The following is a 23,177-nucleotide window of genomic DNA, read 5'->3' as shown; positions in this document are numbered from 1 at the left end:
AAGTCAGCTACACACAAACTAAGTAGGCAGAGTTTTTTAGTCTCTTATAGTAAAGCATGATTTTAGACCTTAAATAATACTTGCAGATCTTTGACTTCCTTCCAATTTGTCAACAAATCTGTACTAGGTGTTCTCTCCTTAGAAGTCACTGACGTACATATAGAGAAACAAACATTTTTATACTTCTCTCTGCACCATTTTGCTCCAATTTTGATCAATGTTAGGGTAATTTAATGATCTGGGGACAAATCTTTACACATCTGGTGTGTAAAACATCAGATAATTCAGAAGTGTTGTGTAAGGGATGTAAATCAACACCAGAACTAGCCCTTCCTCTACTCATTAAATAATGCTCACAGTAAAACACAACGAGATATCTAGTGACAGTAATCCCTGTAAGGGATCAATTTACCAGTGGCTTCTCCAACATAAAACCTCTAGGCTGACCCGGTTATTTATCATACTGGGCAAAAGAGATATTGCAAGTTTTGATACTCCTCTAAGTAAATTATGGCGTTTCAGCAATAGCTTCCTGCTATAAGTGAGTGAAAATCTCATGTCAAAAATTAACATCAGCATTCATAACAGAAATACATGCAAGAAAAACTGAATAAAAACACAAACAGGTTAATGAAGCAAAACAGTATGATAAAAATTACATGAGACAATCTAGCTAAAGACTAGTAACTACTAGTGAAATTTTAACTTCAGAGATTAAATTTTCTATTCTCATGTTTCAGTACTTCAAGAGATTTTATTAAAACATCCTCTCATTTTGCACTTGAAATACTTAGCCCTTCTGAAAAAACACAACATGCCTTGCCTTACAACATGACAAATAAATAAGTAATTGCAAACAGAAGACAGAAAGCAGGACACTGTCTCACATGAAGTAAAGAGAGGAAGGTAAGCCTTCCATAGTAGGCAACATTTTGAACTAACCCTATTAGAATCTTCCGTACAGTCTTCTCGTGATGAGCCAACAGATCTTGTGAGTGACTTATGCTGCACCTGTGGAGATAACAGTTGCAGGCTGTTTGCTCTGGCTGCCATCCCTTGCCCTACGCTTAAGCCACCCTCTGAGCCCTTTGACCTCACTCTGTCCCGGCTCACATACATAGAGTGTCTATGAGGGCGCTGCTGTGAAGAAAAAGGACTGGTATAACCTAGACCATAGGAAAAAGATTCATGTGGAGCAGATAGAGAGTGGGAATGGCTTCCATCCATGTGATCTGGCAGTTTTAACTCCTCCATTGTTTTGGAGTGTCTTGTTGGTGGTCTTCGGGTGTCCAGGGTACCCTCACCACGGTTATTCCTTCCAGATGGACTGAGCAAAGTTCTGTTATCGCTGTGTCGGGGAGCAGTTGGACTGGTAGGAGAGTTCAAGTCCATACAGCTGGATGGAAAGTACCTACTGCTGTTTGGTTCTGCAGCTTGGGCCCTGGCCTCAGAGAGGTTGCCCACAGATTTTGAGTCTGTCAGAACCCCATGGCTCTTTGACTTTGTCCGATACGAAGGACTCTTAGAAGACTGTGGGATAGTATCAATATAGCTGTGGCGACTGTGCTTATCACCAGGCTGCAGTGTCCCAGTTTTGCTTTGAGAAGTTTCCATAAATGAGTGCCGGTTCTGCTGAGATCTGGTGTTAGACTTCAGGTATTTTGAGCCTGAACCATCAGAACTTTTTGGGTCCACATTAAAATCAAATTCTGTTTTTGCCTTTGTTTCCTTTGGGCTGAGAAGGTGTGGCATGTTATTATTGGCTAGATCCTTGTTGCCAGATCCAGGTGTGTTGCTTGATTTTTTTGCATGCATTGGACTATGTGCAGCTCCAGGAAGGTTTCCATTTAAAAAGCTTTCATTTGCTGGAAGACCCTCTTCTCTTGGCCCGCCAGCACCTAGTGCCTGTATATCCTTGCTGTTTGATCTGTGGTGTGACTGCAAAGCAGAACTTTTGCTGGCTTGATTTCTACATTAAAATGCATAAAGAAGCATTAATATACCATATTACATATTCATCATATAATAATTTCAACAAAAGTACACTCATTTCAGAAAGGAGTTGCCATTTAAAACCACAAAATTTAACTGCAGTAAGATCGAATCCTGCCAACTAGGCATCAGAAGCTCCACTTAAATAACATATTTGCAAGTGTTAGTATGTTGTTGTTTCTGGTTATATCCTGATGGAAAAACTCAGCTTGGTTAATGGATTTTGCTGACAAAGTAAAATATGAGGATATAAAATCCAACCATAGACATTCCAACATATATTTACACATTTATGCATGTGAGTAATATATGTGCATATCAATAATCTAAGCACCACATTATGAAAATTAAAACAAATCTTAAATACACCTGGCATATCAAAGTGAAGGTAGAACAATGAAGTATGTCAGCAGTGTCAAAACAACTCGATACAATCAATGCTCCAGGCTATCTAATGTATGTCTGATTCGGAGAGGGAGGGGAAGGGGAAAAGAGGTTATTGTGCTGGTAAAAACATCCAGATAGAGTGCGCCTGAGCTCAGTCCAGCAGACCAAGCCCTGTAACACCAAACCTAATTTGATTTCCGTGTTTGCCACAGGAACCCAACTTTTTTTGGAACTTGGCACTATCCCAGCTCTTGACACACTAACTCATCTCCAAAGCTGCATCCAAGAGGTTCAGCAACCAGACTGACTTGGCCCAGAGCTACTTAGTGATATCCTTAACCTCTACTCTACTTTCCAGCTCTTGGTTTTGGGGTTATTAGGACTGAGATATGAGTTGGTTCTGCAAACATTCAGCCTGAATTTATTTAAGCAGGATTTATTATCTCAGGTTTTCTGGCATAAAACCAGTTCTGCTTCTGGACTTATTCTGGCATTGCAAACTAGCCACGTCTGGGCAATGCTGTAGCTACGGTTGTTAGTCTTGATGGACCTAGGCAGGCTAGGTTAACTTAACTTACAGCTAACTTATTTTTGTATCAAATCTATGATAATGATGTACCTCAGAGATATTACTGGGTGTTAAAGTGAGAGCTCACTGATGAGTTTGTACCTTTGTTGATCTTGTTGATAATTATAATTGGATACTGCTAGCCATTTATGTACCTAGGATTTTTGTATTACACTTTATCACAGTTCATAAAAATTCTGCAATTTTAATGACAGTTTAAAATATCTTTTATTTAAAATGAAGTCTTTTTTTTGTTTTGTTTTGTTTTTTTTTAACCTTAGAAATATAAGGAATATAGTAATTTTAAATCAAGCTGCTTGGCAAGCCTTTTAGGCAGGAAGTTCCCCAGGGATCTAAGTTTTGATGTGGCATTTTTATGACGCTACATCTCTAACGGTAAAACTTCTATCCTAAGAAGATATCTCATATCTATAGGAGCAGCTAAAACTTTTTGGTGTCTAGCTCTGAAAAAGTATAGATTGTGTATTCCACCATCCCAAATCTTAAAAAGAGTAATGTTTTTGAATCTCACAGGAAGAACCACCAAAAAACATGGCTAGGATTAAAACCCACTATTGTTCTGCTATACTTCAGCGGGTGGCCTTTATGAAAGCTTTTGTCAGAGAAATACCATGAGGCTTTTTGTACTGAAGTATCTATCCACCAGTAAACCTGGTTCCTTGATGTATTAAAACCACTCGGCTTCTCTCAAGCTATGTGGGTCCAACAAGGGAGTTGCTGAGCAAATACATCCTGCTTTAAGTTTGAGTAGACTAGAGTTGATTTATAACCGCAGAAGAATTCTGTTCATGCACAATTTGGAGCATGACCAATACACATAGTTTTCAGGACACTTAGCTGCTAAAAATCTGTGCAAATTTTGAACTTTCAAATATCAAAACCTTGGACCGATTTGCACATGTACAATAATGGTAGCATTCCAAAGAAAAGAGCATTCCTTTGGAATCTCAGGCACCCTCCAAGCCACAAAATTCCTTATGTTGTTCAAGAAAAAGGCTAATGTTTTTAAGACAGGTTAGCCAACTTAATTTTCTTTGTCATATGCAGAAATGGCTTGAATGCTGTCTTTTTCTTTTTTCCTTTTCTTGTTTTTACAAGAAGCATTCAGCCTGCTGCAAAAACTCAGCAAGAATTTCACCTTGAATAGCTATAATACAGTAAAACTGTGTCTACTTCCTTTATTCAGATAGACATAGAATCACAGAATCATAGAATAGTTAGGGTTGGAAAGTTCCAACCCCCCTGCCATTAGCAGGGACACCACACACTAAACTATGTCGCCCAAGGCTCTGTGCAACCTGGCCTTGAACACCGTCAACATGGAACAGTATATATGTCTCAATATGCCTAAACAACTACTTTTCTTTTCTTGTAGATGGTGGTTTATGTAAGCATGATATCAACTCATTGACAGAGCAAATGTCAGTGATGACAGTGACATGACTATGTTTACCTGTTAGATAATGTGTTGCTGTCTACGTGGTAAGGTTTTCTCTTAGCTGACCGCGAAGGTGAGCTCCCACAGCGATCCAAGAGTCTTTGGGTTTGAAACGAAGGATGGTTCAAACATTGTTCTGTCAAATATCTATCTGCTGGATCTAACTTCAGTAAGTTCTTTGGAAAACAAATCCCAAAGTTTAAATGTTAGTATCTGTCTTTGCATCAGCAAAAAATATAACAAAATTCAGAACATACATAGTTTTTTACTCTACAGAGTTTCTGTGATTAGATGCAACTGCTAAAATAATTTCATGTTGCATTAAACTACATAGGCTACAAGATAAACACTTAAAACCCCCTATGTTCTACTTGAGATGGAAGTTCTCAGCGTTGCTTATTATGAAACACATATATATATAATGAATATATGTATGCATACATATAGTTATATACTTGTGCTTAAAATATGCTTAAAATAAAAAAAATAGCTAAAAAATTTAAAATATGTTTTACGTATATACCTATATGTGTTTAAATTATATATATTTTAAGCATATTTTTCAGGATATACCTTACAACAATGTTTTTTAGAACGAAAAATATTAAATTTAATGGTAACAAAATGCTACAATGAAACAGGCTTAACAAACAGAACAAGCATATGGGAACATTCTTATCCAAACAAAAATAATATTTTAAAGTTGGTATTTCAAAAAATATACAAAAATAAGAGTTCTGGTTTTTACTTCCAGGATTCAAGTACACCCAGTAAAACAGTATTTTGAGAAGTTTGATACATTTCTTACAGAACAGGGCAATACAAAACTTATCTTGGAATATCTGAACATGCACTACTGTCAGCAAGGCTATTAAGTAAAAAGAATAGCTTTTTTTACAGGTTGAATAGAGAACAACACTGTGTATATATGCATTAACACAGTATTTGGCTACTTGACCTCAAAAACTGCATTAGCACAAAGGTTAGGCCACTTTGGAAGGCCCAAGTCCAGCTGGAGCTAAAGCAAATGGAGAACATCAAGGGTAGAAAGAAGGGGTTCTACAAATATTCTAGTAATAAACAGAAGCTCAGAGCAAATGCATGTCTGCTGCTGAATGGGGGAGACAACTGGACGACAGATGATATGAAAAAGACTGAAATACTCAATGCCTTTTTGCCCAAGTCATCACATGCTCCCAACCCCAAAATGCATGCTTGAGAAACAGCATGATTTGTGAGAGAGAGGGAAAGCGAGCAGTAAGAAACACAACAGGGCCAGATGGGTGCCTCTTCATTAATCTAGCCCTGAAATGCTTTCTAATCAGAGATACATCAATAACTCACTACTTTAGCTGCTTAAGTTGAAGTGTGGGGTTATTCAGTAATCTAGTAATCAGATCTGAGGTCCCTGGGAATGCAGATAATGAGAAACACACCAAGCGTGGACATGTGCCAGACTGTCCGGTGTCTGGAGAAGAGACAGGCAAATAGCAAAGTATTTGCAGCATTTGTAGCATGCAACTTAACCACAAGTCTCTTCTGCTCCTTGTAGTCTTTTGCTTATTCTTTCAAAAGTTCCAAGTCCTGAAGTAAGTAACGTAGGTCAAACACAAAATAACCCCTCTACAAAATCCTTGACCTTTCTCAACTTAGAAGAAGAAATATGGACAGAAAACTTGTTTACCTAAAATTAAAGTGCTTTATTTCACAACTTTGTAACTTTCAAATCACACCAAAAGAACCCAGAAGACACTGAGATAGAACGTAAAAATTAGGATAAAATTAAAATAAACCCCACGCCAGCATGTGTAACAGTGAAGAATGATGTTCTGCAATATATGCTACCACAGCTTGAGCTACAGCTAACTAGGATGCCAGAAAAAAGTTTCTGTGAATTAAAAAATAGATGAGAATGTATAATATTAGATGAGAATGTATAATATCAGAACCAGCAGGTTTTGAGGTACCTAATTTTGCAGACTCCATAAAGGCAAGATAAAAGCTATGCTGACTCTTTTCATGAGGCAGGGAGATTAAATGAAAGCAATTTGAACCAGTTGTGTTGAAGAAAAGAGTAGAGCAAATTTGGTGTATTTCTGCTGGCTGCATCAGTACTGCTAAAAGCAAGTAAACACCCAAGTATACCCCAAAGCAGCTGACCTTGGTTTCCAAGACAGCTGGCACAGATGGGCTTGGGACTACACAATTTAGAATTGATTAGCCATAGCTATGCTTCATACTTGTCACAGATTGCTTTTAATTCTTAGGTGGTACCCGTGTGATTCTAAACCTAATTTTTGACACTATGACTTTTTTTTCAGCTTACTGTGGATGAAATAAAGGGCGGGTTGTACTGCAGCTTACCATGTGATGTTTTTATAGTATAATAATAAAAACAATAATACGTGTTGCATACCCAGAAACATGGCACAAATGGATAGCACAATGCTTTACACTGTTTGGCCATTTTGAGGAGAGCCAGCTTACCCTAATCCCCTGTAAGAAACTTTCTTGGGACAATGTCCTAGTTTGGCCATGGGCAAACGAGCTGACTTGTTCCAAAACAGGACTGAAGAGTAACTTAACATACACACTGTGTAGAGGTGAGGGACAGCAAGTAGATTAAGGATTTAGATTAAAAAAAAAATAAAATACTGTGCTTCAACTTTGTCTTTGACAACTGTCCACATCCTCATGCTGTTCCAACAACAAACGAACAACTCCAGTTAGCCTAAATACTCTGTTAATTTACCTAATTTTTTTACTGGTTGAGAGCTCATACTCCAGCATTACTAAGGTAACCTGTTCATCTGAATGTATGTCAGTGTGAACGCGTATTGCTGCAAATGATGGTGATTCTTTTTTCTGGATTAGATATTGTTTATCAAATCAGTCCAGCTTGAACACTCTCCTGGCATTTGCAAATTTGCAAGGGGTATTTTTCTGATTCCTAGGAAATACCAAGCCATGCTACAAACAACAGCGATACCAAAATATCTCAAAGGAAGTTCACAAGTACTTTTAAGGCGCATTATATTGGGAAACAGATACAAAAAGTCTCCTACATATTACAGGCAGAAAATACGTTTTCCTACCTTCATAAGATCAAGCAATACACCACTTAAAATGCCCAAGTATCTTCTCTCTAAAGACTGTGGATGATTGACTGCTGGAAACTGTAAAAATAATATAGCATAAATATACTGGTAGTGTAAACAAGGTATACATGAATACAGTTTTTTGGTTTTTTTTGCTTTGTTAACAAGGCAAAGGTCAAGTAAGACAAAGAATTTTTCTTTTTATGAAATGAAAGAAAAGTTGCTATTTCATTGCTAAAATGTATCATCAAGTACAATGTGTTGAAAAGAAAGATCCATTTCTTGACTACATTTAACTGACAACAAACAAATAGATAAACTCACTTCAGTGCTGTTAAGTTCAAATTCAAAACCTAAAATAAATGCCAGTGTTTTCAGAATTAGGAATTAAGGCTGAATTTCCAGCAGAGGCATAAAATCCCTCATGGACCTAACTTATGCTGATTTTAAAGAAATATGCATTAGAATACCAGAGAAGACTGGAAAAAAGTCAAAACAAATCAAACCAACAATCAGCCAGCCTATTGCATTAATCACCGTTTATCCAAAACTATGCAACTGAGATCTAGACACTTTGTTAGCAGTTCAAAGAGTTGTGGAATTTGCCTAATACTATGCAAGTGTTTCAGTTGCAGCTTGGCTTGATCCCATCCACAACCTATGTATTTTCTAAAAAGTCCTCCTAAACTAAGACATCAAAGCAAGAACACTCACAATAGGAGGCACATAGTGTTCTTGCCTACAGGTACCTGAAAGCCATCACTGTATGTCCAAACGGGCTCAAGTCATACATAAAATATAACCACATAAAATACTGATTTATGGTTAAAAATCACTGAAAATACAAGAAAGCAATAAAATTCAAGTCAGTGATAAAGACAAACAGCAACAACAACAAAATATCAACAAACATGAAGATAAATATTTCACATGGTGTTTGCTATGGTATAAAAACAGATGAAAGTTACATGTTTGGTCTAAAAATGCCAATGAGCAGGAAGTATTGAAGACTTTCATTCCTTTACTTTCAGTTGAGCATTTTTCAGCTCTCACATCTAGGGCTTGCCTATATTTACATGTTCACCTTCCTCAGATTAAATACTACCGTCAAACCTATGCTTTAAAGAGCAACCCAGAATAAACACTCATTTCCAAAAATGCATTTTATTTGGAAGCAAACTGCACTGCATGTGCATTGTATATGTGTGTTAGACCACTATGAATTGCTGACCATTTGTCAAGACCATAAATTCACCTTTCTAAGCAACATTAATGAATAAAAAATGCCAACCAAAACTGAGTTACAAGGAAACATGAGTACAATCACTGACCAGGTATTGTTAAAGTAAACAGAGCTATTGCTTATGTATATTGCCTCTGGGATTTTGCCATATTGCACATCCCAGCTTGAGCAGCTTCTTCACACTACTGTATCTGCCATTACATGGTATAGGCAAATCCCTGAAAGGGGAACAATGCTGACACTAGGAAGAGCTTTTTCACCCACCTGGCTTATATCAACTCTCCAGGACTGTAAGTCAAAAGGCAAAATGCTCTTCTGCCATTACAGCAGCATCTACGGCTTAGATTTTTCCAACACAGTAGCCTGATTACAGCAGGCATGAGTTTTCCATACCTCGAACTGACTACCACTAAATTTCACAGTGTCAACCTTGCAGGGTAATGCTAAGCTGGGTGTAAATGCTAACTTGCATGTCAAAGAAGTCAAAGAAATGAAAGGCAAATCTTAATTCAACTTTTAGCAGCACAAATAACATAAACTCAGTACTGGTGTGATCAGAATTTTACTTCAAATTATGAATGCCTTATAGTCTAAATATCCTATACTTACACAGAAACACACGCAATGCATAATGCACAATGTAAATGAAAAGAACCTTCACAGCAAGAATGACAATACTGTAAATACTGTGCGAGTAAATAAAGTAATAAAAAAAAAAGGAAGAACAAAGCTTTCTCTTACCCGCAAGCCATGGAAGCGTGGGTTGCTATAGAAGAGCTTCATCTGCTCGGCTGGCAGCGGGCCTAGCACCTTCTGAATGGTAAAGAGTTGGTCAATCTCGCTCTCACCAGGAAACAAGGGCTGCCCGTCACTCAGCTCTCCCAGGATACAGCCTACAGACCACATATCCACAGCCTTTCCATAAGGGGCTCTGTAAAGTGAACATACAATGTTTTTCACCCACTGACACTGTCTTCTTACTGAGCTGTTTCAATTTACAGGCCATATTTCCCATGGCCTTCTTCCTTACAACACATAAAAATAGACTTTAATATTAAAGAAACTACCTCAAATACCAAGTCCTCTGTTTCTGCCATGGATTGCCTGATGTATCATTGCTTGAGACAGCATGAGCAGAATTCTCAAGTACCCCAAGGGATCTGGCTACCTTTGTGAAAAATCTTACCCACAAGAATAGTCTGTCTGACTGTGAAGCAGTTACCATTCCCAGTTAAACTAGCATTAACTTCTCTGCTACCCAGGGTTTAATGACTGTGCTCTATTTCTGCATTACATTTCTTTTTTCACTGTGTTCAATAGGTGGATAGGCATCTTGGGTTTGACCACTGGGACAACAGAAATGATACGAAATCTTTGTTGCAGCATTCATACATTGAAATTTTTAATCAGAGAGAAAATAGAATGTCCCTGAAAGCTATTCCTTAAAAAGCACAGGTGGGGAAGAAGTGAAAGTATCATAAAACAGGTAATTCCTGTTTTGGAGCAAAATCACAGAAGGAGGTTTGGGGAGGAATTCTGATTTGTAGTCTCTGTGTGTGCAAGCAATGTTGTGTGGTAAGGAAGATGGCATCTCATACTTTAAACTGCTAGTAACAAAAGATGCTACGTCAGCAATGAAGGTATTTAACAGAAGAAGAGGCAATATGGATACTCTAGTCAGGAGAGACTTGAAGATGGTTTGTAAGACATAGGACACAAAATAGGAATGTAGAGAACGGAAGTTTGTGTGAAAAGAAGAGAGTTGTAGACTACTGTACCATTCATTCTAAAGTCACGAACATTGAAGAAACAGAGAATCGCTGGAGAGGGACTCTTCATCAGGGACTGTAGTTATAGATCATAGAATCATAGAATAGTTAGGGTTGGAAAGGACCTTAAGATCATTTAGTTCCAACCCCCTTGCCATGAGCAGGGACACCACACACTAAACTCCAACCTGGCCTTGAACACAGCCAGGGATGGAGCATTCACAACTTCCTTGGGCAACCTGTTCCAGTGCCTCACCACCCTCACTGTAAAGAACAGTAATATCCTTATATCTAATCTAAACTTCCCCTGTTTAAGTTTAAACCCATTACCCCTTGTCCTACCACTACAGTGCCTAACAAAGAGTCCCTTCCCAACATCCTTAATAGGCCCCCTTCAGATACTGGAAGGCTCCTATGAGGTCTCTACGCAGCCTTCTCTTCTCCAGGCTGAACAGCCCCAACTTTCTCAGCCTGTCTTCATAAGGGAGGTGCTCCAGCTCTCTTCTCATCCTTGTGGCCCTCCTCTGGACTTGCTCCAACAGCTCCGTGTCCTCTTTATGTTGAGGACACCAGAACTGTACACAATAGTCCAAGGGGGAATGGGTTTAAACTTAAACACAGAAAGTTTAGGCTAGATATAAGTAAAAAGTTTCTTTACTGTGAGGGTAATGAGGCACTGCAACAGGTTGCCCAAAGAAGCGGTAAATGCTTAAACGCTGGCAGTGTTCAAGGCCAGGTTGGACAGAGCTTTGGGTGACATGGTCTAGGGTGAGGTGTCCCTGCCCATGGCAGGGGGATTGGAACTAGATGATCTTAAGGTCCTTTCCAACCCTAACTACTCCATGATTCTATGTCAATTTCTGATTTTCACTCTAAGATTCTGTTCCTCTTCAAGTTTGTTTAGCTGCCCACGTCAACTGTACAACAGCTAATGCATTACATACTTGTGTCTGTTCATTGTTCCTACTACAGACTGATGCAACTCCTTTTCTATATGTTTGAGTTCTTGCCTGTTGAATTTGTAAAAAAATTTTGTAAACATCCAACTTCAAGAATCTCTTTTGGATGTTTAGGTTGTGAGCAGAATAACTGGAGAATCCTTCTCTTGTAAAAGAAAAGGCATATAAAAAGAATAAAGACTGGAACAAAGACTGAACTGAAACCATATCTCACTGAGTCTCTTTTGAAACTTGTAATCCAACAACTCAGCCTCTGTTTCAAGATATTTTTCAGTTACAGCTGGCTTGCCTATTTCTGGAATAAGACAGCACCAAGAGTTGGAGGTGGCAAATCCTATGCTAAATCTGTTTCCTTTGCTCCTTCCTTATGATGTCCTTCAATAAATTCTTCGTGGCTAGTAAAAAGCTAGCATCATCCTTCTGAGTCCTTACCAGCACTTCAGCAGTGCTGGTGAAGAGTAACTGGAAATGAAAACCAAATTGCAGTTTTGACCGAAAGGATGAAGAGGAGTTTAATGTGGTGAAAGGTGCACTACCATTGCTATGTGAGTCCACCACAAGGCTGATGGAATATCTTAAGCTACAGGACTACCATGGAAACCTCTTATGAAGGGAATAGGAAGGCAGGAATCTGAACTACAACTGTTATAATTCAGCTTCATATTTTAATCAGTTGAACACTGCTCAGCTCAAGACAAATTAACATGTCTATGATTCATACTGACTTACTGGAAATAGACAAAAATTAATGAAAATCTGGAAGCCTCTTGAAATCTTCCCTTTAAATCAACAACAGCTCTCTATGGGTAAATCTTACAAAAGGTGCTTGGAAAAAAAATATATAAAGAATCAGCCAAGATTTATCATCATAGTTCTACAAATTGTACTTACCCAAGCAAGAGTTCAGGTGAGCGGTACCATCTGGTAGCCACATATTCTGTATAGTTAGCATTGCTTCCTTCAGAGAGATTACGAGCAAAGCCTGTCAACAAAACAGTGTGAAAGATTATATCCTATTTTAAATAGAACATGCATAACACCATGGATTTTGGCAGTTAAGAGATCACGCCTATTTATATAGAAGTGAATTGTTTACAACTTCTGGTGTAGAATGATTTCTGCAACTACTGCTTGTCTACGGAATTGCAAGCTTTTATTGTGTACTCTTCTCAGAAGTCTATGGGGTTTTGCTATTACTTTTGGTGCTTTGCCATAATCAAAACAGATTGATAAAAATTACCTGTCAGTACGCCGTGCAAGTTATTGAACTATTGCCACTAAATGTCACTGAGATGCTGTTTGCAGGATTCATAACATTAGAAACAACACTCTTCCACTCATGGATCCTAACTACTACAGTCTCACTACATTCAAATTTTTAAATTGGTCAAGAAACTATGTATTATTCTCATCTAAAGACTCTCCCTCCCTGACCCAGGCACAGCAGTGAGACTGATTGACCTGTAGTTAGGATGTGGCATTAAAACTTGGTCCAAAATTCCCTTCAGTGAAATCCCTGAGTCTTTCCATCATTGCATGAGTGATGAACAAAGAATAAAAATTCCAAAGTGTTGCAGAGGTATAAAGCATAATTTAATTTTCAGAATCAGTAAGTGCTACTTCAATGCACTTTTTTTACTCAAGTAATTTTTCTTTATATCTGAGTTCTTATGCAGAAGCTGCCAAAATCTCTTTTCCCTCACAACTTTGGTTGTAAGGTTGCAATTTTTAAGTTTTTTTTTTTTTAATTCTGAAACTATCTCATCTGGCAGCTTTGTGTGAGGAAGCCCAGCCATTATTATTATTAGAATATTGATTTGAGAAAACAATGATAAATGTGTTAATGCCATAGGTTACAGCTGTTATTTTTGGCAAGATAGCCCTATCTTCAAGAATTAGTAAACTAAAAGGCACATATGATGAGAACAGATATTTCAAAGTTGTCCCAAAACAATAATAATTCTGTTCTATTCCCATGAAGTCTAATAAACATTACTGATGCTGCTGGAGAAAAGCTGGAAAAGAATTTTTTATTACTTGTAACATTGGGATTGAGTAAATTTCTAAACATTATTATTATATTAAGAACTGGTTAGGCATCCCTGTTTCTGTTTCAAATTACTTGACCTATCTGATTAATCCTGTCCGTGAAAAATCTTTCACGAGAGAGGGAAGATAACCAGGAGCTGTATTGAAGAACTGGGACTGCCAAAATGAACAGTGGGAAGCCCCAGACTGAAGCAGGGTAGGAAACAAAGGTAGATGACACATGATACAAATAAACTCATGTGTTAATGTAACACAAAAGCCCAGAAGCTCACGAGCTCATGTGCACCAGAAAAATCAGCAAGTCAAGGATGCATCCTCCTCCCTCCAAGCCAGTTTACTGGAATCTTGTCACAGTCAGGAGCTACTATGTCCAGAAACCACCAGCAGCTAACATAGTCTGAAAAATTAGCCCCAACTTCACAGGCTAGACACAGTATGGATTTGATGTGGCAAGATATAAAGCAATATTCTTGTCAAGGGCTTCAGTGTTGAGTGATGTAAGAAACCATTTTATGGATTCACTACTACTCTGATGCTATGACATCATGATGAAAGATAATGGACAGAATTATTCAAAAACCTTAATACCTTCCTACAGGCACAATTACTTTTTTTTTTTAAGTCATGGTGGAGTTAGCTTATTGTTCCTTCCTCCAAGTTGTGCTGAGGTATCGGGAACAATTTTTTGATACAAAATAAGAGAAGGTAATTAGGGAGAAGATTAGACCCAACTCTAAACAGTGAGAAGGAACAGATAAGAAGATTAAGACAGAAGACGATTTGGGAGAGCAAGTGTGAAAGCAATAGCATTTGCAAATGCACTGTGATGCAAGAAGAGAGAACAAGCAAAATAAGAAATTTCAAGAAAGGACTTTAAACAGCTCAGAACACGGTAAGAGAGATGTCAAGAAGAAAGGTGTAAGGAAAAAAGAAGATTGAACTTCTTATAGAGAAATAAGGCGAATTTAAATTAGACATATGGTAAAACATTCTAACACTAATGACATGTAAGTACTTTAATAGATGCTTAGGAACACTAGGTAACCACCATTATTCAGAGTTTCAAGAATAAGCTAAGTGAACACCTGTCAAGAATGACAGAGACACGCTTAATCCTTTATTTGAGTAGGTGTAAGAACCAGAGGATTTCTTGAGGTCTTTTCCAGTCCTGTGTTTCATGATTTCTATGCTTACGCATCGTACAGAAATAAAGAGATTGCTAAAACAAGTAATTTTGAAATCCTGGTGTTGAAACAGCAAACACATTAATCAGAAAGCCTATTTCCAATAGTCAGATGTATCTGCTGTAATCGGCATTTTGTACTGTTCTCTTTTTCTACTCCTATTGGCAGAAAGGACACCCACACAACATGTGTCCAGGCAATCACCATATTCAATCTCATTTTTATCTAGCACAATATGTACAGAACACATGGCACAAAGATTATGAAAAACTATCTTATTAAAAATGTATGAACTTTGCTATTCAGACTGTTTTGTCCAGTGCGCTATTCAGAAACATCCAATTACTTCTATATACACATTGGGATGGATGCATAGACCTCTGGTTGATGACAAGCTTGACATGAGTCGGCAGTGTACGCTTGCAGCTTGTACAGTTCTGGTGTCTTCACCAGAGGACATGGAGCTGTTGGAGCAAGTCCAGAGGAGGGCCACGAGGATGAGAAGAGAGCTGGAGCACCTCCCTTATGAAGACAGGCTGAGAAAGTTGGGGCTGTTCAGCCTGGAGAAGAGAAGGCTGCGTGGAGACCTCATAGCAGCCTTCCCGTATCTGAAGGGGGCCTATAAGGATGCTGGGGAGGGACTCTTCATTAGCGACTGTAGTGATAGCACAAGGGGTAATGGGTTTAAACTTAAACAGGGGAAGTTTAGATTAGATATAAGGAAGAAGTTCTTTACAGTGAGGGTGGTGAGGCACTGGAACGGGTTGCCCAAGGAAGTTGTGAATGCTCCAACCCTGGTGGTGTTCAAGGCCAGGTTGGACAGAGCCTTGGACCACATAGTTTAGTGTGAGGTGTCCCTGCTCATGGCAAGGGGGTTGGAACTAGATGATCTTAAGGTCCTTTTCAACCCAAACCATTCTATGATTCTGTGATTCTTTGCATTTGTTGTCACATGAGGAATGTGGCACTCTATGTGACAAGTACCTGTGTTCCAAAATAAGAATTAAGTTAGGTAGGCAGACATTTTACAGGGTGAATTCTTATATCCTTATCTGTATATGTTCAGGAAACACTTGTGGCTAATGTTGTTGACAGACATTTTACAGTAACAGCTTAAGCTACTAGCAATAATGTCAATTAGCAATAAGACTAAAAAATTAAAACTGATCCTAAATTGCTTGGAAATTTAAATTCAACTAAATCTAAAATATTTGTCAAAAGTCACACTAACATACATAAGAAAAACAGAAATTCCCACAATTTAGTCTTCTTTCCTTGAGATTGTGCTGAGCACCACGAGTACATTGTGACTGCATGTATTTTCCAACAGTAGAAGGAAAATATGTCTGCAGCATACAGTGTGAGCAAAGCAATGGACCACACAGAACGTCATTGCTAGTAGAATTCACATCATCTAGTGAGAAAACGGATGTCCAGAACACAATTGTACCATTTGTTCAACTTTATATCTTCCTGTAATACTGTTGCACAGAGGATGCTGACATGAGTTCACATGCAATCTGTTAGCTGATGCCATATACCAACTCTAATGGTGAATATTACTTGAAGGGGGGAGGGCAAGGGCCAGGGAAGGCTCTTCCCCATGGACATGGAAGGAGCTGAGGGTGAACAGTTCCCATCAGGACCCCATTGGGTGTTCCTGCTTGTGATGTTGTTAGCCCTGATTGGAGCAGACATTAGTCAGGGGCAGGTGTTGCCTGCTGATTGGTTGTTAAACTCTGTGCAAGGCAGTGACTGGGTCCTGTGCTCCCTAATGGCTCAAAGCTAGTGCGGAGAAGGAGCAAGGAGTATGCTACACCAGCCCCAGTGGGAGACCCCTGCTCTGCCAGCCCCAGAGGGGTTTCCTTTGCACGGGGGCAAGGCCCTGAAAATGAGTGTAGGGTAAGGGAAAAATCCTGCCCACCAGCTCTGGGCAACAGTGCCAGGGCAGCCTGGGCACAGAGCTGCCGGGGAGGGTGGCCACAGCACTGTAGACAGGAAGACTGTGGATACCAAAAAGACAAAGGCAACAAAAAGGCAAAGGCACTGAGGGCACCACACACAGTACCCTGGTGTTCTGTCAGAGCTGTGCAGTTCCTTACAATGCAGAATAAATTGCCCTTAATTCAAAGTACTCTCATGGACAAAATCTTCTAAGACTTTTCCTAGAATGTTTATTGTTTCTGAATGCTTAAGCAAAAATGCCTTTAGGATTAAAAGAAATGAGCAACACTGCAAATGACAAATGCCTTTTTTGTGTTCCTAAAAAACCTGTTTCAATCTAGTTTTGGGGTTTTTTTTTCAGTTCTTCTTTTCATTCAAAATTGCAGAGGTTTGAAATGACAGCTTACAAACCACTCTCGCTGAAAGTGCCCTTGGGTAGCACTATGGAATTGTTTTTTTATTTACCAAGCCAAACTGTAAGCTTTTTAGAGGGAAAAATACTTTGCTCTGTGTTTCTGTAGTATTTAGAATAAAAATACAGATTGTTGGAACAGCATACACTCTGCTCTGTTGTCTTCTGGGGATTACTCACACGGGCAAAGTTCACCTTGTGCTTGGGTGCTGATTCTTCAAAGCCATAAATCTGACATTAAACAGGTACTTATAGGTCAGGAAACACCAAAGTTTACATATACAACTCTGACTCTAAGCTCCAACCATTCAGTCATTAATAATATGCGGACATGTGATTCCTTCATTAACACAACCATAAAAGTTGACCTATAACTACACACATAACAGCCTTTGAAAGCCAGTGGTTCAAAAACCAAATGAAACCTGTAAGTTTATTGTATCTTTACTAAACAAGGGAAAATTATCTTTTAATACACAGGCCAGATATACCTACGGTTTTGGTAGCCTCCTTACCAGCTTATTGTCTGCACTCTTTTCAGCTGCATGCCAATAATACTGCTACTAAAAGCCTTGTCAAATATAGGAAAAGATAAATGCAGCATTTCTATCTACATGTGAATACAGGCATTTAACAGGGCATGAAAATTAAGCCCAGAGATCTTCTGAATTAAAGAACTAGCCACCAACCAGAAGTAAGCAATTCTGACCACTAAAAGAGTTTTAAACAGCACATACTGTAGAACTCCTATAAGGATAAGGCAAATCTCCACTGCAAGAAATTTTCTTTAAAGAGGTTAAGAAGCAAGTATCTATTGAACTTACCAAAGTCACACAACTTCAGCACATCATTGTGGCTTATTAAGAGATTCTCTGGCTTGATATCTGGAGTATCAGAGAGGGAGGGAAAAAAAATGCTGTTAACTTCTCTTTTTAATTTTGAATTTTGTCAACAAATATTATTTCATTATAACATATTTAGAGTTATTCATGCAATTGTAAACAAAGCATTACAAGAGCAACTGCTGAAACAGCTTCCAGCTATTCAGTTTGTGAACATGCAGAATTAATTTTCTGCCTTTTGAAGTCTTTTTAAGTGTTTCCCAACAAAATATTGGAAGATAAAAGGTGCTTACAGATATTCCTGGGCAGCAAACCAATATACAGAATATAGCATATTGCAAAATACTACAAAGAACTGACATTTAATCACCCACTTAACCAATAAGACATGTGTTGTGCTCAGCTTTTTCAGTTATGACGATCTTCTTGATCACCTCTTGTCCTTTGTTTACAAAAAAGTGTTGTCTAGCTTTAAACTCATTTTTTTCTTTTATATTCCTATATGGATATTGTGGTATCCATGTGTAGTATATTTACTAAGTATATTTTACAAAACATTTTCAGACTCCTGCTTCTATTTGATCAAGCTTAAATATAAATAGCATACTGTATGGGAAATTTAATTTATTGGAAACATGAATTAGAGATGTTACTCTTGGAAAGCCACAAAGCAAAATACAATTTTACTAAATCAGGATAAACCAGACAAAACTACATAAAGTCACACGTATGTACACTCTAAGTGCTCAAAGCTTAGAGGAGAAAGCAAATACACAGAGCTAAACTCATGGGAGCTGGAAGGAACTGCCTTAAGAAGTAAAACACAGGGTGGACCAAGCTATAGGTTTCAGGTTATTTTTCTCCTAATATTCTACTATCAGATTCAAAAGTGAAATGACTAAACATCATGAAATGTTTAAAAAAATTCCTTTTCCTTTGGTAACATCTGTACTGGAGTTTCACTTCACTGTGCATATGATAAAATGTTTATACCATATCCTAAAGACCGGACAGCAAACTTTTGTAGATGAAGTCAGTTTTAAAATGATCTGAAGTCATGCAACAGACTTGAGAGCCAGCCAAATTTACAGATTTTTTTTTTCTGTTGATATAAAGCAATTGCTTATATTTATGCTAAATACAAATTACTTCAAGCTGAAACATCTTTCCCTTTAGAAAGCAAATTCCTACCTAGGGCTTATTTCCATGCAGAGAACTAGACACTTACCTCTATGAACAATATCATTCTTATGGCACCAATGAATTGCTTTAATTAGCTGGTAGATATAGCTTTTCACTTTTTCTGGTGGAACTCCATTTGGCATTTCTTCTAGCAATTCAAGCATATTCTAAATGTTTAAAACACACATTATTCAATATAAAGTTGTACTCTAGTTGCTAGAAGATAACATACTTTCAGTGTTTTGATGCAACTTAGGTCACTGAGCCTGGCTATGCAAAAAATCAATGGTTAAACACTAAAGGAGTGTATTTTAATCATAAGCATACTACTACCTGATCTCTTTCTTGAGAAAGCACTTGTGAAGATAATAATCCTTAGAGGTGAACCACAAATATACAAGTCCCTGAAAGACTGTCATCAAACCACTTAAGTTAAAATTTCTAAAAAGTCCTCTTGTTACAAAAATTTGCTCAAACAGAACCACCAGGTCAGTGTGGCTACATGAAAATTTTAGTACAGCACAGAATTTTGTAAATATCCAATGGTGCTATAACACACTGTTTTCTTCATTATTAAGCTAGTTTACTGCTTTGACTGGGCCATGGTTAATCACAAACCATGTCTGTACGTGAATGGGTACAGTTAAAGCAACACAGGCTTTTTAGTGAAAATGGAGTAACAGATATAAAACATGTCTCATAGGTGCAAAAATAGCAACCTAGGACGTATCCTGTAGCTGTATAACAGCAATACTAATCTTAGACATATTTGCACTACAGTATCTATGGCCATATTAACTCTTTATGGATACATCTAGGGAAGTAAATAAATTGATTGCTTATACCAATAAATTTCCTCTTTGAAAAAGGACACTTAGATTCCCATTATGTTACCAAATGTCTCCAATTTTGCACAATTTGAAGTACAGGAAATTTTTCACTCTGAATCCTGAACGAATAACGAGCAGCAGCAGCCCACTTGAAGAGAGGAAAGTCTTATTTACTGAACACTGAAATAGAGATACGTATTTTGGCTATGATGCCGTACAAAACTCGTTTAATTATGGATTTGAGCATCTGTAGATTTTTCATTTAAAATATATTTACCTTGTCTTTGACAAACATTTTCTTCAGCTGTAGAATACATTCTTTTGAGGTTTCTCTTGTAAAATATTTTAATGAACGCACATATAAGACAAAACAAATGGAGACTGACAATATTTGAAAAAAACAAAAAATCTAAGTTTTAAAATCGAATAAATACTGGAATATGTGCTTGAGTGTAAGTTTCCTTAGAAATACACTTCAGATCTGAGTAAGAAAATTTTCTGTTAAGGAATCACATTGATTTTAGTTAGAGTCTTGTCCACATAAAGCATGTGGATCTCGATAAGTAAGTCAAGAAGTTAGTGTTACAAATAGGAACCAAAATAGTAGCATCAACACAGCAAGACATAGTCCTATATAAAGACATTAACTAAGGAGATGATGAATAAAGGAGATTAGACTAAAGGTGAATTTAAGTAATCTGGATTTGAGTTTTGCAGAGCTAAGATTCCCTAAAGGACACAAGGTGCTCATCACCAGTTAAAATAAAAAGTAGCTTACTCTAGCACATTTTATTTAATTCCTCCTACTCTCCCCTCATCCAAAAAAAATAGAAATCATCCTGGTCTTCAAAGAAACTATTTGACATACCTGAAAATGAGAAATGCTCATGGATGGCAGTGTTTAACCGAAAACAAATGCAACCATTATAACACAGAAATTACATTAGGCACAGACTATACGTGATTTCCACCATTATCATTATATTCTTTTATTCTGATGCAAATAACATTCGATATTGCAGCCTAGTGTTCTTACCGATATTAACTATATTTGAAGTATACTCTTTATCAGATCAATTAAATGTCTTTCATTTATGCTGCTCTTCCAACCCACCACTATGGAGAGCTTAGCCAAGTCAACTGTAATAGAAAATTAAATGTATGTTCTAAATTGGTGTGTGATCAAAGACATTCCACGTGTCTGGAACAGTTACAAGGAACGTGGGTGAAACAAGCCAAGTTTTGGATGTTAGTTCTATGATCTACTCCATCAGAAGGTGCTGAGCTGCTGGTGAAAAACAAACCTGATTTTGGCCAAACTATGGGCTAATACTGGTCACCTCACATCATGCAATAAAGTTGTACCACATAATAAATGGTTAATTGCATAAAGGAGACACAGTATTTAGGGTGAGGAATCTTTAAAACAGAAAGAATTGACTGAAGAGGACTAGCACTCAGCTAAACTGAAACATCACACTAGCAGATACTAAATAAAAATTTCAGTCAAGGGAGCAATATCTTATGAAAGATACAGAGATACATATATTTAAGTTTGTGTTTATTTTTACTGTGTGTATCTCAATATCATCTAATTCTTTCCATGAAGAAATGCTAAATGGTTAGAATACGGAGGCAAGGCCTAGCTTCATCATGAACATTGCAAAAATTAAAAAAAAAAACCAACAAAACAACACCAACAAATCTGTTCTACGTTATTTCTCCCTGGAAACAGACCAGGGTGCTTGGCAGTAGTAGGCCAGTCTAAGGAAATTTTGGAATTGTTTCAAATGAGGTCAGGATTGGAGATAATGACAGTGATCTTTGCCAAATCCCTCTAAGCAACTATTGATAGTGGCCTTGTTACAGAAATATGCACACATATCCTATTTTTAACAGGGAAAGGTGGAGAAAGTTGAAACAGATTCCAAGGTCAAAAGTCTATGATCTTGTTTTGAATGACTATGTCAAGATTCATTACACAACATAACGCAGGACAGTTAATCAGCTTTACAATTAAACAGGACTAAACAGTTTGGATAGGTATTGTATTTTTTTTTATATGATACGTATTCCAGTCTACATAATTTGAACACGTTTGTTTTCATACATGCAAGAACTATTCTTTTTATATGAACACATGAAATGAAAACAATAGTAAAGTTATCAGTGTTGCTTTCTCACATAAATGCCTAATTACAACAGTTCAGATTGTACTAAAGTTTTTGCTGTTCCTTTTACAGATTGGAATAGCTTAATTTTTAAAAGTTAAAGTAATTTTAAAGACTACTCCAGGAAACTGATGATGCAACTGTGGCAAAGATAGTACAAACTCAACTCACTTTTTCCACATATTCAAAAACTAAGTATAATTTTCCTCTTCTTCTGAAGGCTTCCTTCAGCTCCACTATGTTCTCCTGCTTCAAAGTGCGAAGCATTTTAAGCTCTCGTAAAGTGGTTTCTTTGACTTCTTCATTTTCTAGAGTGCAAAGTAAAAGTGATACAGTAAAACTTACTAAAAACCAAAACAAAATCCCAAGTAACAAGTGTTATAAAACTTCATTTTGAACCCCAGTTCTGTTTCTAGATACTACAGAGAAAAAGGCTGATTTTGTAGTGTGGACTCTGCTGCCTGGATGCTTTTGCATTGGAAGAGAGGTAACTGGTGACTGTGCTCCCATTATACAATCCTCACATCACTACGTTCTAGGTTTTCAGTGGCAGAAAACATTGTAAGAAACAAATCATTTGCATTTCTGTCTTTTTCATTATGAAGATCATTAATACACTTCAAAAAATAAGCATGTATGTGTACAGACACGTCTTCTACCCCACAAATATGTTACATGCACTAAGCACTGGCAAGGTTAATATGTCCTTAGCAGAAACACTGGAATGTAAAGCTCATGTTTGAACTATGTCAAAGAAATCTATTTAATTCTAAAAATCTTTCCCCAAAAGCCATGAGAAACTTTACGATCAAGGCACAGATTTGTAAGTCCTGCAAGATTCCCCACAAGGCTTTCAATGGAAAATCAGCAATGCAAGCCAGTGTAGCAGCCACAGAGAGCAGTAGAGCAAGTATTGATTCAACAAAGCCTTGAATCTGATTCTCAGGAGTCAAGAAATTTAACTGTTGTTTTGACAATTTAGTTGTCCGAAAGCTGTTCAAGAGGAGTGATTTACCTAAAGCTTTGTATACTGCCTATTATCAAGGGTCCTGAACTGACTGGGTTCTAAAGGATACAACCAATGAAAT

At 37.5% G+C, this 23,177-nt stretch overlaps 1 protein-coding gene across 1 annotated transcript in view; it reads right to left on the bottom strand.

Annotated features, from left to right (window-relative positions):
- CDKL5 (cyclin-dependent kinase-like 5) overlaps positions 1-23,177 on the bottom strand; it is a 74,222-nt gene that overhangs the window by 19,297 nt on the left and 31,748 nt on the right. Inside the window, 8 exon segments of the mRNA XM_010015522.1 lie at positions 939-1,969; positions 4,422-4,582; positions 7,502-7,582; positions 9,489-9,678; positions 12,367-12,457; positions 17,889-17,948; positions 19,135-19,255; positions 22,261-22,397. Coding sequence (XP_010013824.1) covers positions 939-1,969; positions 4,422-4,582; positions 7,502-7,582; positions 9,489-9,678; positions 12,367-12,457; positions 17,889-17,948; positions 19,135-19,255; positions 22,261-22,397 — 1,872 coding nt within the window.

Source organism: Nestor notabilis, unplaced genomic scaffold (assembly GCF_000696875.1).
Source record: "Nestor notabilis isolate BGI_N333 unplaced genomic scaffold, ASM69687v1 scaffold7875, whole genome shotgun sequence".
Classification (NCBI taxonomy): Eukaryota; Metazoa; Chordata; class Aves; order Psittaciformes; family Psittacidae; genus Nestor; species Nestor notabilis.
This window is presented reverse-complemented; position numbering and strand designations above follow the sequence as displayed.